The sequence below is a fragment of the Talpa europaea genome, assembly GCF_964194135.1.
Source record: "Talpa europaea genome assembly, chromosome: 7".
Lineage (NCBI taxonomy): Eukaryota > Metazoa > Chordata > Mammalia > Eulipotyphla > Talpidae > Talpa > Talpa europaea.
The window spans coordinates 85,901,771-85,919,885 of NC_140074.1; the positions used below are offsets into that span (position 1 = coordinate 85,901,771).

An 18,115-nucleotide genomic window follows, 5' to 3' on the forward strand; every position below is an offset into this window, starting at 1 on the left:
TCTGGCCTGTACCCCAGTTCTTGTATAAATAAATAAATCTTAAAACAAACAAACAAACAAAAAACACATGTGAGTTTCAGGTGTATAGCATAATACTTAAAGATCTGTACATCTGCATTGTGAGCATCACTGATTTCTAGTTGCCATCCTCCACCACACCATTGATCCTGTTATCAATTTCACCCACCCACCTCTGAACCTCCTACCCTCTGGGGGAACCACCAATCTGTTCTCTGAACCTATGAGTTTGTTCATTTGCTTGGTTTTTGTATCTTCCATATATGAGTGAAAGCATTATGATATGTCTTTTTCCATCTGACTTATTTCACCTAACATAATCCCCTGTAGGTCCATTCATGTTGTCACAAATGACAAGATTTCCTCTTTTTTTAATCCATTTATCTGATGACAAACACTTAGGTTGTTTCCGTATTTTGACTATTATAAATAATGCTGCAGTGAACATAGGGGTGCACATATTTTTTTGGATTAGTGTTTTTGTATTCTTTTGATAAATATCCAGAAGTAGAATAGTTGAATCATTTGGTGTTTCTTGTTTAAAAAAAAAAGATTTATTTATGCATACAAGAACTGGGGTGTAGGGCCTCCCCTGGTGGCTCAGGCGGTTGAGCGCGCGCTGTGAAGCTGTCCGTAGCCTCTGCAGCGCCGGTTCAATCCCGGCCAACGGGCGAGGGTCCCACATGGCACAGCAGACCTCTCCTGTCACACCCGCTGCTCCCCTCAGCAGTGTATTTCATCAGTCTGCCTGTTCTGTTCCCCAATCTGTCTCTGGTGAATCCTCTCACCCTCCCGTGCATCTGGCCTGTACCCCGATTCTTGTATAAATAAATAAATAAATCTTTAAAAAAATAACGGGGTGCAGGCCAGAGTTGCGGGGGATGAGAGGATTCACCAGAGACAGGCAGATCTACTGAAGTACACTGCTGAGGGGAGCAGCAGGTGAGACAGGAGAGGTCTGCTGCACCATGTGGGTTAGCTCCCTGACCAGGAATGGAATTCATGCTGCTGTGGCTGTCAATAGCTTGATAATGCTGAGACTTTAACCTGTGCCACCAGGGAGGCCCTCACTTGGTGTTTCTATTCTTAACTTTCCATACTATTTTCCATGGTGGCTGCACCAATTTGCATTCCCACCAACAGCACACTACGGTTCCCTCTTCTGTATAGGCTCTCTAGCATTTGTTGGCCATCGTCTTTTTGTTACTAGCCATTGTAAGAGGTGTGAGATTTTGTGGTTTCGATTTTGCGTTTCTCTGAGAATAAGTGATGACAAACATCTTTCCATGGGCCTATTGGCCATCCTTTTGTCTTCCTTGAAGAAATGCCTATTTCGATCTTCTGCCCTTTCTTAAAAATCATGTTCTTTGTTTTTTGTTGTCGTTGTTGTTGAGTTGTATTAATTCATTATATTTGGGGTATTAATGCTTTGTCAGATATATGGATTTGCAGGTTTAATGATGGTTTGTTGTGCTTCACAGAAACTTTAGTTTGGTGTAGCCTCATTTGTTTATTTTTGCTGTTGTTTCTTTGTTCTTTGGAATCAAGCCTACAAAGAGATCACTAAGGCCTGTGTCACCATCTTGTCTTCTTTACCAATCCTGTGCTCACTCCTCACTCCACGCCTTTATTCTCTCACTTGAACCTGCTGTGAAACTTTCTAGTCTCCTCTATTCTTTCCTATGTCTGAACCTAATTGTTAATATTGTCTATTCTGCAAAATTATCATGTTGTTGCTATCTTGAAATCTAATTATTATAAGCATGTAGGTCTTGTCTTCCCAAATAGGTCAAAGTGTCTGGTGGGCAAGTACTGTCTGCTTTACCTGCACAGGACGTTGATCACGGCTTGGCTCTTTGTGAATCTTAATTGGAATTGCCTTAGGAGTGATAGGCACCTCCTTGTGATTTCTGTCAGCAGGTCATTAAGCCACACATCTTTTTCTCCAGTAGTTCTACAAGAAGATCCTGTCAGAACTCAGCATAGTATTTGGTGCCTGGAAGAAGTGATAACCTTATTTTGGGTTTGTTATGGTTTGGTTTGATTGCTCTTACTTGTATCTTATATATACCATCCACAGAGCTTGACATGTACTAAGTGCTCAATCAGTATTTGAATTATGTATTCAATCTAATGAACCTTACCCATCCCCATTGGGATAACTTTTACTCTTTTTTTTTTTAAAGATTTATTTATGCATATAAGAACTGGGGTACAGGCCAGAGGGGTGTGTGTGTGTAGTGTGTGTGAGAGGATTCACCAGAGACAGAGCGGGGAACAGAACAGGCAGATTGACTGAAATGCACTGCTGAGGGGAGCAGTGGACAAGTCAGGAGAAGGTTGCTGCGCCATGTGTGTATCTCCCTGGCTGGGGATCGAACTTGTACTGCAGTGGCTACGGATACCTTCATAGGTCTTGCACCACCAGGGAGGCACCCAATAACTTTTACTCTTTATTCTTGAAATGTTGATTGCTCATTTTCTGATGTCTTATATGTGCCGATATAAAGAGGGGGAGGTGGGATGGTTACCCTGACCTGTTTATTTCTCCTCCACACCAGAGATCAATGTCAAAAATACCCCAGTAGACAGTCTACAGAATATAGAAAATCTTTAGAGATTTTTTTTTCCTAAGTGAAAATTTTCTTTACATTCTCTTAATTTTATAATCTCATTCATTGGATTAGCTCTGAAATGGTAGTTAAGTGTCGTGACTTCAGCTTCTAGGGGAATTAGATGAGTGATTAAAGTAAAAACACTTGTGCGCTCTGGCCCCTGTTTGGGTTGGTACTGCAGATTCGGACTTAGAATCTCTCATATGAAGACTCAAGTGGAACCTTTTGCCTTTGTTAAATGCTCTCTCTACTAGTTCCTGCCCACCTCCACCTTACCACCCTTCCATTCAAATCCCTTCAGAACAAAGTGTGGAGGTTGCTCAGCTGACTATGTATTAGACACCAACATCACTGGGAAATTAGCTTCACAGATCAGCTTGCGAAACGGACCTGTAGGGAGCAGAAGTGGGACAAACATCCCTACTTTCAGGGAGCTTATGATAATATACATGAAACACCTAATCCTATGCATATGTTTATGCTGCTATACAACATGCAGCATTCATCTTTTGTACCACCTTCATCTTATCGTATATCACATCTTATCACATGAGTACAGTCTCAAGGACCATTCTGAAATGCAAAGATTAGTGAAAAAGAGCCATTATTGATGAGCACTGCCTGCTGAAGTCCCAAGCGGGGAGAATATTGCAGGTTTCTTGAATATTTGACATCAAAAATGTTAAAAAAAAATAAATAATCAAGGGTCTGTATCTTTGAGACACAGAAGTTCATATTGAGAGAGAGGGCCGGTGTGAGTAGGACTTTTCTGAATACAGCCTGAGCTGGTCTTAAGGATCAGTGGAGAGGTGGTAGAGAGCATGTTGGCCAGGGGAGGCCTTCAGGCAGTTGGGGGAGGAGCTGGAACAAGGGAGCAGCTGAAGTGAGTCTGACTTGAGCTGAAGTGGGTCACTGAGGAGGGGATGTGGGAGATTAAATGGAAAAGCGAGGCAAGATGCAATGGTGAGGAGTGGTTGTGGCGACCCTGGAACTCTTAATTACTAATGAGTTCCTTCCCTCCTTTCCGACCTTCACCACATGCAAAGACCCAGCCTAGGCCTGAAGTTCTTTGAGGGCAGAGTGGCTACATCTGTATATAATAAACTTTCCATAACAAAAACTCTTGAGTAAAAAGTCAATTTTCTCCTATTCCTGTTAATTAATGCTGTGTGTGGCTCTTGTCTTTTTCTCCCTGACTGTTATATAAATATATTTTAAAAGCACAGCTGGATTCCTGTAGCCTTAGCATCTATAAAGATGCTAAATGTCAAGGGGATGAGGACCCCTTGCATTTCTCATACCACACAGCTGTGCAGGGAACAATTAATACAGCCCTGTTGGATTCTAACAGGTAATGACTCCATTGGTGACTGAGGCAAATTCAGTGATGTTTGAACTGGAAGTGGGAGAAAAATTGCAACTCTCATCACCATCATGGCCAGGAGCAAGCCTAAGGCTGCTCAAACCCTTTCTTATGTGATTTTTTACACCTTTGGCTCTGGGAGTTTTAACAAAAACTGCACTATGGAAGAAGCGGCTTAGAGTATTTCCTTAGTCTCTCTCTGTGTAGCTATCCAGCTCATGGGCACATTTAATCATGTTTATCTACTGGCATAATCTTTCGTGTTCTAGAAAGTAATAGAGTAGAGTGGTTAAAAGCATAAGATTTGGAGTGAGGCTGCTTGGTTTGAATCTTGGTTCCCCCACTCTCCTGCTATATGACCTTGGACGAGGTCCTTAACTTTTCTGCACCTTGCTATTTGAAAATCAGCATAGGAATAGTGCTCACTTCATAAGGTTATTGTGAAGATTAATTGAATCACAATGAAATGATGCCTATAGAGCACCAACATAGTGCCTGGCATGTTGTTTAAGTGTTCAGAAAAATGACCATTATTGTTATTAGTTAGGGTTTTCTTTGTGGAGAAGAGGAGTGGTACTAATGTGATAGTAGAACCAGTGAATGCACTTAAATGATGGATTCAAGCTCAGCTGTGCCACTAAATCATGTAACAAAACTGCTACGTCTTAATTTTTCCATCTCTTAGGGGACCAGTAATACCTTAACTCCCTCACAGGGACTTGGAGTCAAATGCAAGCATAAAATGCCTTGGAAAGTATATGGCATTAAAAAAAACTAGCAACAACAAATGTTGGCGAGGTTGTGGAGAAAAACGAACTCTCTTGCACTGCTGGTGGGAGTGCAAACTGGTCCAACCACTATGGAGAGCTGTGTGGAGATTTCTGGACCTACTAAACATAGAGCTTCCATATGATCCAGCAATTCCACTCCTAGGTATTTACCCAAAGGACACAGAAACATCAATTCCAAAGAGCATCTGCACCCCTATGTTTATAGCAGCACTATTTACAATAGCTAAGCTTTGGAAACAACCCAAATGCCCAAAAATAGATGACTGGATCAAGAAGATGTGGTACATATATACCATGGAATATTACTCAGCATTCAAAAAAGATAAACACATGCAATTTGCAGCAACATGGATGGCGCTGGAAGGGATCATGTCAGCGAAATGAGCCAGAAAGAAAAAGAAAAATACTGGATGGTCTCACTCATAGCAGGAATCTAGAAAACTTAAATAAGGGACCAGGGAAAAGAATAACTATAAGAAAGTAAAAATCAAAATCAACAAACAACTATGAACCAGAGACATTTTATGGGGGGTGAGGGTTGGGGAGGGGAGGAATTGGGGTCAAAATAAGGGGGTTGCAATTGTATGGGGAATATAAAAATAAAATTTATAATAAAAAAAAGAAAAGTATATGGCAGCTCACAAATGCCAAATTTTATTACTGATAGTATTATGGGATGATGGTGGGGTTAATAGTAATATTGATAAAAAAAATGGGTCCAATTTTAAATGTGAAAAGCAATAGGCATGATTACTCATAGGAGTTATTTAAATACATTACAAATGAAAACATTTGCTTAGCTTTCTTGAAATAAAATAATATGGCTATAAAATATAAAATAACAGTTTTTCTGCTTTCTAGAAACCTTGGCGAACTGATAGATCGGTTTGTGACAGATTTCAAAGCCCAGGGGCCACCTAAGCCCAACACTGATGAAGGGGGTGCTGTGCTCCCCAGCTGTGCCGACCTCTTTGTCTACTATAAGAAGTGCATGGTACAGTGTTCACAACTTAGCACCGGGGAGCCAATGATTGCTCTGACCACCATTTTCCAGAAGTACCTCCGAGAATATGCCTGGAAAATCCTCTCTGGCAACCTGCCCAAGTAAGTACTCTTCTTTCTGGTCTGAGTGGTGAAGTAGGAGTCTAAAAATGCCAATATGGGAATCTGTCAGTAAATCCACTCTGAAGTTGTTTACTGAACTGCTGGGTCTGAGACTGTTTCCTCTTGGGCGGGATTTTACAGCTGATCAAGACTGTTTGGGAAGTGTCCATACTAACTGCCAGCGTGGGTTAGGTCTTACCACAGTAGACTCTCATGAGTCAGCCCCATGATATGTGTATTGAATTTGCATAGATTCAACAAGGGGTACTTGGCCAAAAAAGTGTGGTGGTGGAAATAACTATTAAACAGCATGGGCAATTTCATTCAAACCCTGTTCAATGAGTGTATGAGTCTGCTTTTCCTTGGACTGATTAAGCTCCAGAGTTGTCTCATATCCATGCTGGATGGTGTCTAATGATAAAGATGTGGTGGGATCTGGGAAGGAAGATGTTGCATAGCACAGCTTCTAACTATGTGACGCCACTATAGTGTTCTGGGGCATTAGACTGTTGTTATATTGCTTATTATTTGAACAATGTGGATTGTTCAGTTAGAGTTTTAGAGATGTTAGCTACATAATTTTTTTGGATTATAATATGATCTAAAGTAATGCTTCTGAATTTAGGAATTTCAGATCATTCCCATAGCTAAATTCAGTAACTCCAGAATTAGTTTTTGTTGTCATAAAATGTGTCGTTTATGGAAGTTCTACTTATTTGGAGGAAATAAAATAAAATTCCTATGCTCTATGAGATATTTGAAGGAACACATGTTGGACTAGTAAGAATTTCTTTGACCATGATAAAAATATTGAACATTTTCCCATAACTTTTATTCTGATTATCAAAATTATACAAGTTCACTATAGTTTAAAAAACACAGAAAAGCACCAAAGTAGAAAATAAAAATCACCCATAACTTCACCTCTCAAAGAAAACAACTTTGACTTTATGTTGTATATTATTCTATTTTTTATATATTTACATATGATGTGTGTGCTTTTCTTTGTTTGTGGGGTCATTCTCTTAATCAACCATTAATGTTGGAGTCACTATTTTGGTATTTTTAAAATAACAATCAGGGCCTCCCCTGGTGGCCCAGTGTTGAGCGCTGGGCTGTGAAGCTGCCCACTGCCTCTGTGGCGCCAGTTCGATCCCTGGCCACCTGCAAGGGTCCCACATAGTGCAACAGACCTCCTGCTGTGCTCGCTGCTCCCCTCAAGCAGTGTATTTCGTCAGTCTGCCTGTTCTGTTCCCCGCTCTGGTGAATTCTCTCACCCTCCCATGCTTCTGACTGTACCCAGTGCTTGCATAAATAAATAAATAAATAAATAAATAAATAAATAAATAAATCTTTAAATAAATAATAAAATAACAATCAGAAATGCATCCTTGAACAGAACTACAAGGTCAAATGGTCTACACATTTTTTTGAGTTCCTGAAATATACCTTCAGAAATTAATATACCTTCACAATTTAATGCTCCCAACCCATAATGTAAGAGAGTGCCAATTTCCTTACATCTGTTTAACCTCTGGAAGGGAAGATGTTTTCAATTTTTTGATTACCAGTAAAACTAGGCAGTTTTAAGGTCATTTTTTAATAGGAGAAATTTCTCTTTCATTTTTAAGATAAATGTCATTGTATTCTGTCTTTTGTGAAAAATTTAGAATCTCACAGGTGAGCAGTAGGAAATTTTGTAACCGTAGTTTTGGGAACACACAGATAAGTAGGAAGATGAAATGCTTTTGGTTTCTTGAGGCAACCAGGACTTTGGGCAGGAACTGTGTCTTAATATCCATTCTGTAACCCTCAACAAGCAGGTCATGCAAATTTCCCTGCAGAATTTTCTCAACTGAAACACTTGGGGAGCTAGCTTTTGTGCTACAGATAATCCTCAGTGAGCTCTACATATCAGGAAATTCCAAACTCAGCAGAGAGGCCTCTCAGCAGCCTTCTCTGAATATCAGCGTCATCATATTAATATGACTGATTACTGGCTCTCTGTTGGATTGTGTCTTCCAATTTCTGATGGTCAGAGAATTTAAACAAATGATAGTCAAGGTAAGGTCAATAGGAAAAGGACCGATTATATATAAATGTGTTTGGACGATATCCAGCCTTTCCTTCCCCCTTTTCTTTGTCTTAAGATGAGCAGTTTCTAACTTAGGAAGCATATGGGAAGTTCCAACCTGACTAGTTCCTGTTCCTTCAGAACCACAAGCAGCAGTGGAGGACTGACCATCAGCAGCCTCCTCAAGGAAAAGGAGGGCTCAGAAGTGGCCAAGTTCACTCTTGAGGAACTCTGCCTCATCTGCAGCATCCTAAGCACAGCAGAGTACTGTCTGGCCACTACCCAGCAGGTGAGCTGCCCTGGCTGCCCACTCACCTCCTCCTTTTCTTGATCCATCTGGGCCACCTGGACCAGTTGGTAAAAATATGGACCCTAATAAGGAAGGCCATATTCTACTTTAGGGAGACCATTTGACCTTCCACATAAGAAAACTTGCTGTCCAACCAGAAGATGACCCAGGCAGCCATGGTCTAGAAGGGCCTTGTTAAAGGGAGACTGGGCTAAAAAGTGTGACTGTCTCCTCCCTGGAGTTGTGTAAACCACGCAGAGGGCATGGCCCTCTTGAAAGTAGGTTAATGGCACCGTCTCCCATAAGAAAAAAAGCAAATAACAAACTTAATGGTACCAGGACCCAGCCTTTGGTGATGATGAATCACAACCAGTTATTCCATTCTCAGAGGTGTTAATAGACTAAGCAAAAATCCTTTGGGCTTTTATGTGTCTCCTGAAATTTACATAGCGTTCTCAATCTGCCTAAACAAATAACCATTGTTTGGATGCTGACGTTCAGGAACTGTGAAGCAGGAAAGGATGATGCTTCTACTGGATCTCCCCATTAGCAGAAGGAAGACCCAGAAGAATTTTCCATTCAGCCTCAGATGTGGGATTAGAAGTTCCGTTTCACATTTGGTCTGGAATTCACCTAAGGCCAGAAGAAAGAAAATAATTGCAAAGTTCTCTTCCCCCCATTTAGATATATTATTTACACATGTCTAGATCATAGGAAGACAGTTATAAATTATAATTCAGACATTACAACTCAGAGGTGCTGTGAGCTAGAGCAAAAATACAGGAGGCCAAATAAGAGTGTTTCTCCAAAACACAGTTGAGATTAAGTCTGCCAGAGGTAGAGACAGTAGTGTGCTTTGCTTGGAAATGTGGTCACTTTTGAGTAGCACAGTGAACTGTAAGAGGAGCTCTCCACACCACCACCAGTGGTCACCACCAGTGACTTGGCATATCCAGAGCTGCAGTCCAAGGCATCTGGTGATCTTGAGGAGCAGTCACACCAGCACCAGCAGTCCCTGGCCACTGAGGCCAGCCCCAATGCCTCGCCTATGTGACCACACCTCATCTGGGTGACTGGGCCACATGCACTGTGGCTCCTAGTGAAGGTGTGCTGCTGGGTGCTTGTGTGGGTGCTGCAAAGCTGCACATACACCTCACAGCTGAAGTACCTCCAGCACACAGCTAAAGCCCTCAGTGTGGCAGGAGCCCATGTCATCCTGGGTGAGTTCCTTGGCACACTTGAAGAAGTATCCAGCTCCAACTCACTGGCCCTGGTTAGGACCAGTCATGGTCTGGAGTTCTCTCCCTGTAGCCCCCCAAACTTCACTGCCATGCACCAACCGCTAGAGGGTCAGAAATGCCCACTCTGCCCCTTGACTTCCTGAACAAGGGCGGCTGGGAACCAAGACAGAGCCAGAGTGGCCATGAAGGATTTAAAAATGGGAATAGTCGATAGTCTTACTCTTTTGAATGATGATGTTGGTTTGACCTTTGGTCACTGCTTTCTGATCTGCCTTTTCCCTATTGCCCATATCTGGTCCTGGTGTTACTGAGAGTCTCATTCCTAGTCAGAAGCAGAACGTTTAAAGGGAAAAAAACCCATGTTGTGCATTCTAAGTGTTCTTTTTACCCGTGTGCATAAAGCAAAGAAATCAGACTTTTAATATGCTCAAAATATTTTTAATAGAGAAAAAAGAAGAGTAGGGGAGAGAAGGATTTTAAAATACAAATTTCTGATCAAACTTTGAAATTGCTCAGCCAAAGAGGCCTGGTCAAAGCAGGATGGCTGAGACCTGAAAGCAGACTGTCAGAATGAATCCCAGGTATATACCAGCAAGAAGGCCAGTGCCCACTCAGCTCAGACAGAAGGATAGACCAGAAATTCACAATGTACCATCCAAGCTGGATTATCTACCATGAGGTTAAGATAGCAGTTGCCTTTGTCTCTGAGGAGCCTGTCTGCCAAAAGTGCTAGAGCTTCCAAGAACAAAAAAACCAGGAGCTGCCTGCCTTTGTGACCTCTGTTCTTCACACCATGCCCACCACACTCTTTCCTCCTTCCCAGCAGCCCCATTCAGGAAATCTGGTTCACAGTGTATTGGAAACTGTAGTCTAAGGCGTCTGGTGTGAGGAAGTGGGCGCAGGTCTTGGAGAGTGCTCCTCCCCCTGGTGGCAATGCCTCCTGCAATACTGGTGCTGCTTCTGATGTCTGCTGGCTGTTTCCATATGTCCAGACCCTGGGCTCTAACTTTTGATTTGTACACTGTCGCTTTCTCTTCCACATGTGTGGCCAACTGCAGGCTCTCACTGGGGGGCTGGCCATCATATTCTACAATGCAGTTGGACTTGTCCTTCAGCCTCTGCTCAGCAGTCAGCCACCATCTTCCACATGCTTGCTCACTCGCTCTCTAAGCTCTCTGTTCCTCACTCCCTTTTAATAAACCCTTTTAATAAATAATCATTGTTTCTCCTGGTGTCTGTATTTGAGTTGTGTCTGCAGTATTGGTGAGGACCATCCAGGCACCCTTTTCCCCCAGATTTGCTCAGTTTCAGAATGATCTAGAAACATTTGACTTTGGAGTCAAAGACTGCAATCCATTCACCCCCGTGCATCCCAAGGCCAAGATGGTACTATCTGTGAGGCCCTCTAAGGCAGGAATCCCAGAATTGTTTATTTTTATAGATTTAATATACTCAACTATTTTCTGTGTGTGGAAAGAGAAAGACATACAAATAATTATAGTATCTTAAAAGTAAAACAGCCATGATACAAAAAAAAAAAAAAAAACCCGAAAACCTATAAAAGTAATGACTCTTAATTCCATCATCCTCAAATAGTCGTATTAGCAATTGGTAGTATTTTCCTTCAGTGGTTTTTCATGGGCATAGTTTTAAATGCTATAATCTTGACATACTTTTATATCCTTTTGTTGTTATTAACACCATAGCATTAGCATTTTTCTTGTTGCTATAATATCTTTATTAGCATCATCCTTATGATAATATATTTCACTAAGGGACTATACCATAAAGTATTTAACAGTATCCCTGATAATTATTTATGCTGCTTTTATAAGTAATCCTATAAGAGACATCTGTTTTGCATTACTTGGAAGTTTTAGAAGTTTTAGTAGATCAGAGACCATTTGATGACTCATGATTGATGCAGTCAATTTTTTGTTGCTTAATAAAAATTAATTTTACTGTTTATGACAGTAAATATATTTATAGCACCTATACTGTGATCTCTACATACCATTTTCCACTAAAAGGAACCAGAGATTTCTGGAGAAATGACAAATCCAGGTCTTTAGACATAATGTTTAAAATTAATCCTCCTGCCCCCGTTTCTTCTTGAAGCCCCAAAGAAATTCAAGTACCAACTTCTCACCTTCCTAATTTTCTACTCTGTTAAGTCTTAGCTGAGGGGATTCATTCAGAGATGGGTTGATGAATAGCAATGTTCAGTGCTTGTCTTTTTCTCCAAATCAGAAGGTTTGGCTACTTCTGATAGATCTGGCCTGGGAGCTCCTTGGCTGTCCTGCGAAGGTACAGGATGACCTTTGGAACAAACTATCACACATAATGCACGAAAAGTATTGAAGACTATTAGACTCATTTCAGAAAGACTTGGGAGCTATAATAGGTTTGTTGTACAGAAAAGATAAGTCCAAGGTGGCCTCCTTGATGGCCTAGGGGTTAAGTCTCAGCACTATCACCACTACAGCCTAAATTCGATTCCTGGCCAGGGAGGTGACACACTTGGTACAGCAGACCTCTTTTGTCTTGCCCACTGTTCCCCCTCAGCAGTATATTTCAGTAGATCCACCTGTTCTGCTCCCCACTCTGTCTCTGATGAATCCTCTCACCCCCTGCACCTCTGGCCTACACCCCAATTGTTCTATGCAAAAATAAATAAATCTTTTTATTTAAAAAAAGAAAGATATGTCCAAGTCCTTACTCCCAGTACCTGTGAATGTGACCTTACTTGGAAATCTGGTCTTTGAAGATGTGATTAGCTAAGGATCTCAAGATGAAATCATCCTGTATTTAAAGTGAGCCATAAATCCAATGGCTGGTGTCCTGAGAACGAAGAGGGAAATTTGACACACAGAGACAGAGAGAAGTAGTCCTGGTAAAGATGTAGGCAGAGAGTAGAATAATGAATCTATAGACTAAGGAATACCAAGGATGGCCAGCAACCACCAGAAGGTGGAAGAGAGACGTGGAATAGCTTCTCCCTCAGAATCTTCATAAAAAAGCACTTCTAGTCTCAAGAACTGTAAGACAATATAAATTTCTCTCTTCACCAAGTTTGCATAATTGGTTATGGCAGCCCTATGAAACTAATACAGAAACCAATCTGAATAAGCGCTACTGATCAAAGATGGATATATAAACATCAGTGAGAAAATGAAGTATGGTTGATTGAAAACATCAAATATGTTTAAGTTTTGTTAAAATTTAATTTTTTACCTTTGAAGATACAAAGGAAGCCCTGGTATGAATTAAATACTGGTAAACAAAGGGAAGGGTCTTAGCCTGCCTTCCCTATCTGACTAGCACTTCAGAATAACCAGATAATTTGCAATGATATCTTTATAGCTGAAATTTAACTAATAAATGAAGAAGAAAAGAAAGAAGTAGAATATCATTCATCTATACTCTCTGATGGAATAATGGATCTGGGCATTGACCATCAGTGGTTGCTGATGTTATAACAAGAAAGACAACCAAACATCACTTGTCTCCTGATAGAAGTACCCAACACCATCATGAAGTAGTTTTCTAAAAAAAGAAAAACCTGAATTTGAGCAGACTTCTAAATCAAATTACAGTGTATAGGAATAGAAAAACACAGAAGGCATAGAAGAACATGTTAATACCTTGTGGGTACAATCAAGAAGATTCAAACTATGGGAAATTTTATAAGGCAAACAACCTAATTCCCTCAAAAAAATTGCAAGGAAGTTGAGGGGTTGGTGAAAAGAAATGGAGGGAAGAACTAAAAAGACTTTCAGAATCCATACAGTAAAGAATTGGAAAAAGAAACTTAAAAAAAACATAGTTGATTGTAACATTTTATTTGCATAGGGTGTTCCATTCATTCTTTAAAAGATCTCGATTAAGCACTAACTATCTTGGCAGGCCCTATGTTTGATGATAATTAACAATGGTGAACAAAAGATAGCTTTAACTCCTGGAATTACAAACTAATGGGGGAGCCATATAATAAATAAGCCAAGATGTAACTTCAATTATGTAGCAAGTGGTAGGAAGGAAATATGTTGCAGTGGTTAGCAGGAAGTTACTAAAGTAGAGTGGTCAAGGAGGGCCTCCCTGAGGAGGTGATGCTGAAGCCAGATACCTGAGAGTTGAGAAAGAAACTGCCAAGTGAGGAGCATAGGCGGGTTGGGAGGTAGGGGGAGGTAGCAAAGCAAGGAAGATGGATAGGAGGGTGAGCAGGGGGTTTTCAAGAATAGGAAGTAGAAAGTGTAACCTGGTGCTAAAAGACATAGGTTCTGGAGGAAGTTTGATTCCCGGCCCTACCACTTGCTGTCTTGGGTAGATCATTCTTCCATTTTCTCATCTGTAAAATGAGGATAATAATAGACTCTTCCCTTAGGTCAATGCATGGAAGTGCCTAGGTTTGAACCTGAACTCATTAGATGTGAAGTATTCTTGCGTATCATGGTATTCTCTTAGATAATCATTAAAACATGCTTTTCTCTCATTTTCTAATAGCTAGAAGAAAAACTCAAAGAAAAAGTGGATGTAAGTCTGATTGAACGAATCAATCTGACTGGAGAAATGGACACGTTTAGCACGTATGTACCATGCACATATCTGCTCAAGACCTGCCGTTTATCCTTCCTGAAGCGCAGGTCTTACTTTAGGTGTCTATAGAACCTAAGAGGTTTCTCGGGCCTTCTGTTGAACCATGCTTGTTCTCCACTCACCACTAAGAAAAAGTTTTAGAAATTGGTTCTACTGCCTCTATTCTGCCTTTTCAGATGCAGTCATTTTCAGCTTATGTTAACTTTACGTGGCTATCCCTGCAGAAGGGTCAGGCCCAAGGCCTCCTATCTGCTCCTCTAGATCCACAGGGGATCACTGTTTAGAATGTAAAATATTGGCAGTCTAATTTTAGCCGTGTGTGTATGTGTGTGTGTTGTGTTGTGTTGTGTTTGTGGGCAAGGTGTGTCCATCCAAGGAGTTCAAACTGTATGTAATACCTTCTTGAAATAGTTCCCCCCTGCCCCCCCGGGTACCAGTGTTCTTGTTACGGTCTTTCAGTGAGATTGAGTAGACTAATCATATCAACCTCTAATTCCAGAAAAATTAAAATTCTCTTCCTAGGTCATTTCCTCTTTTCTTAACTGCCCACTATCCCACAAGCTCTGCTTTGAATATTTTGGGCAGTTACTTTCGGAGAAGGACGCTAAGAGGAATCCTGGCCTGGTGATTAGGGAGACTAGCTTGGGAATTTTTTGTCCTAACTGAGGGGGGACACATGGCACATGGCAGGAGTAAAGAAAGGAATGCTCCTCGTTGGCATTAATTCCCTTTTAAAATGAAACTCAAGCTTTTCTGATGAAATGGTGAATCTTAATTTTTATACAAAAAACATTTGGTTATTTAAAAAATTATTTTGAAAAGTCTATTTTTCTTTTAAAGTCGTGACCATGGTAATTTGTCTGATTTGCAGTGTCATCTCTAGTAGCATCCAGTTGTTGGTTCAGGATCTGGATGCTGCCTGTGACCCTGCTCTGACTGCCATGAGCAAGGTAAGATTTCACAAGTGGCTTCCTTCTAGACTTCCAAAAGTCTCGGTTTTTCTCAGGCCCTGCCTATGACTTATTCACGTTCTTCAGAGCTGAAAGTGTTGAGTAGGAGGAGACCTGTGGGACCTCTGGGAGTTTCCTAACGGGCTCAGTTTATCTGGCAACTTAGGACAGTTGCTTGTCCTTTGAGAATGAGACAGGGAGCAGATGTGTCACTTAAGTCTAGAGGAAATGTTGTCTTTGATCAGCATCTGACACATGCTGAAAACCTTAATGTGGTCTCACCAGAAGGGATGTTTTTGTTAGTGCTTATGGCTGTAACTTCTGACTCATCTTCATTTTTGCCCCGCTGGGAAGTTTTTCCAGCTTTTTCTGAGCCCTAGGGCCACTGATCAGGTTGTGGACTCTGGTTTTCTAATATCATGGCAGTCCATCGGTCAGTTTTTGGTCCTCACGTCCCTCCTTTTGGCATTTACCACGTGCTACCTTGTGTTGCTATTTGACTTTTATGTGCCCATGTCTTTTCTTTCCAAAAGAGTGTAAATTCCTTAAATGCATAGACAATATAGAATATAAGGACTCTTGTGTTTGTTGATTAATTACTTTGGAAATAGGGGGTTCTTTATTGATATCTAAGCCAAATTAAACAAAGCTGCCCACTCTGGAACCTTTTATAGCAGCAGTAGGCAACCTACACCCTGTGGATCAAATTTGGCCCACTGCCTGGTTTCATAAATACAGCTTTATTGGAGCACAGCCATGCTCATTCATTTATATATAATCTATGGTTGCCTTTGTGTTTTAATAGCAAAAGTAAGTAATGGCAACAGAGACCTTACGGCTCACAAAACTTAAAATATTTGCTATCTGGCACTTTACAAAAAATGTTTTCCAGTGCCTACAGTCATACACTCTTTTAGCATTCTGACAAATTCAGGAGACAGAACTTCTCTAGCATATGCTGACCAGTAGCAGAGTACAATTGAAAGAACACTGGCTTTGAGTTCAGACAGACAAAACTCTTCTACTTTTTTTCGGGGTTGCTATTGAGCAAATGACTTAACCTCCCTGGACCCAAGTTACCTCATCATGTGAAAGAGGTACCTGCCTCCCAGAGTTGTTGTGAGGATCAAACTCGAGGAAGAGACTGGCCTGGTGCCAATGAATGTTGAGTTCTCTTTCCCTCTCATCAGGAGGAGCAGGCATGTCACAAGGTTGTGTAAGCAGACATTTGGTCTGAATTTGGATTTGTAGTAGATTGTAAATATTTAACAAAATAGGACTAATACTAAAGCTTAAGAGTTTTAGAAGCTAAGTGGGGAGTCTTGAATAGCTGATGTCTCAGTCTTTATTCAAAAGGCTGATCCTTTTCACCAGCCCGATACGGAAACGTATTTCCAGTATTCTGTGTTTACAGGCAGAACACTCTGAGCAGGCAAATGGAAGTGAATCCACTTTCATAAAGGAACATGGCTCTGAAGATTCGTTTTGTGGGCTCTGATTATCCCCTAGCTGCTGGTGAATGTTCACTGCATCCTGAATATGATCTGTTCCAGCTGCCATTTCTCCTAACTGCCACACACTTTAGACTGGAATGCAGCTGGTGGAAAAAAAAATTTACATTTACCAAAGGAAGAGTAGGTTTTTTTTTTTTCAGTAGAATAACAGTTGGAAGGAGGTTAACACTCCAGGTGTTGCTTATATGAAATGTCAGTTTGTGAGGTGGGTTTCTCTCAAATCCCCCTGCAACCCCACTACCCATTTCTCCCCCAGACCCTAACCAGCAAATATTAACAGAGACCATACCTCCAGGATCTTTTGTTTATATCATAGGAAAACCACAGACTTGGGAACGCAGCAGCTGGGAGGCCATTACTCTTTGTCTGAGTCTTCTGGAGTTCTAGCAAAATGAAATCCATGTGATAAAAATGACCAGATATAAACAAGCCAAGCAAGCGGTCACAAATTGATTCAACATATACTCTGTTATTTGTGCCTGCATCCTGTTTTGTGTAGTTTCTTCTAGAATTTTAAAGACCTTTTGTTTTATTTCTATCTCTGATTCTGTCATTTTTGCTGCTATTTGAACAGTTCACTTCAGATTCTACCCAGCACAGTGCCAGAAGTTGCAAGGCCAGGAAAGACATAGATCCAAGATGCTTAGATTCCAGAAGGTGTAGGGCAAGGGCTGTGTATGACATGAGAGGAATGCCCAAATAATGTAACATAAAATATGAGGAAAGAGGTACCTAAGAAAAGTACAATATACATCCTTTGCAAAGAGAAAGGTTTTTTTTTTTATTTTATATATTTTTTACAACATTCTTCATTTTTATACAATGTATGCGTTATTACCTCGGGTATCGTATCCATGGAATTCCCACCACCAGTTCACCCATGTACCATCACCATAGTCCCTTGTCCTCTTCCCACCCCCCATTTTGATCCAACTCTCTCCTTCCCCCCGCAGGGACTCTGGTTTATAGTTGCCTGTTGATTTTGATTTTTACTTTATTATAATTACTTATTTTCCCCCAAACCCTTATTTGGATCCCCTACATTCCTCCTATAAGTGAAACCATTGGTATTTTTCCTTTTCTTTCTGGCTTATTTCACTGAGCATGATCCCTTCCAGCTCCATCCATGTTGCTGTGAATGGCATGAGTTTATCGTTTTTGGTTGCTGAGTAATATTCCATGGTGTATATGTACCACATCTTCTTGATCCAATCAAGAAGATTGTAAATAGTGCTGCAATAAACATAGGGGTGCAGGTGTCCTTTTGAATTAATGTTTTTGTGTCCTTGGGTAGATCCCTAGGAGTGGAATTGTTGGAGCATATGAAAGCTCCATTTTTAGCAGTTTGAGAACCTCCATGCATCTTTCCATAGTGGTTGGACCAATTTGCATTCCCACCAGCAGTGTAAGAGAGTTCCTTTTTCTCCACATCCTCACCAACATTTGTTATTGCAAGTTTTTTTAATATGTACTATTCTTACTTGTGTAAGGTGGTATCTCATTGTGGTTTTGATCTGCATTTCCCTGATTACAAGTGATGTTGAACATTTTTTTCATATG

General features: G+C 40.8%; 1 protein-coding gene across 2 annotated transcripts in view; it reads left to right on the plus strand.

The window, feature by feature from the left end:
• Positions 1–18,115, plus strand: part of VPS53 (VPS53 subunit of GARP complex) — a gene marked incomplete at both ends in the record, with an annotated part of 136,436 nt that overhangs the window by 94,501 nt on the left and 23,820 nt on the right. For both annotated transcript variants that reach the window (XM_084237193.1, XM_084237194.1), the window contains 4 exons: positions 5,649–5,891; positions 8,107–8,254; positions 13,999–14,081; positions 14,963–15,041. In XM_084237193.1, the coding sequence (XP_084093319.1) occupies positions 5,649–5,891; positions 8,107–8,254; positions 13,999–14,081; positions 14,963–15,041 (553 nt within the window). The remainder of the gene's footprint in view (positions 1–5,648; positions 5,892–8,106; positions 8,255–13,998; positions 14,082–14,962; positions 15,042–18,115) is intronic.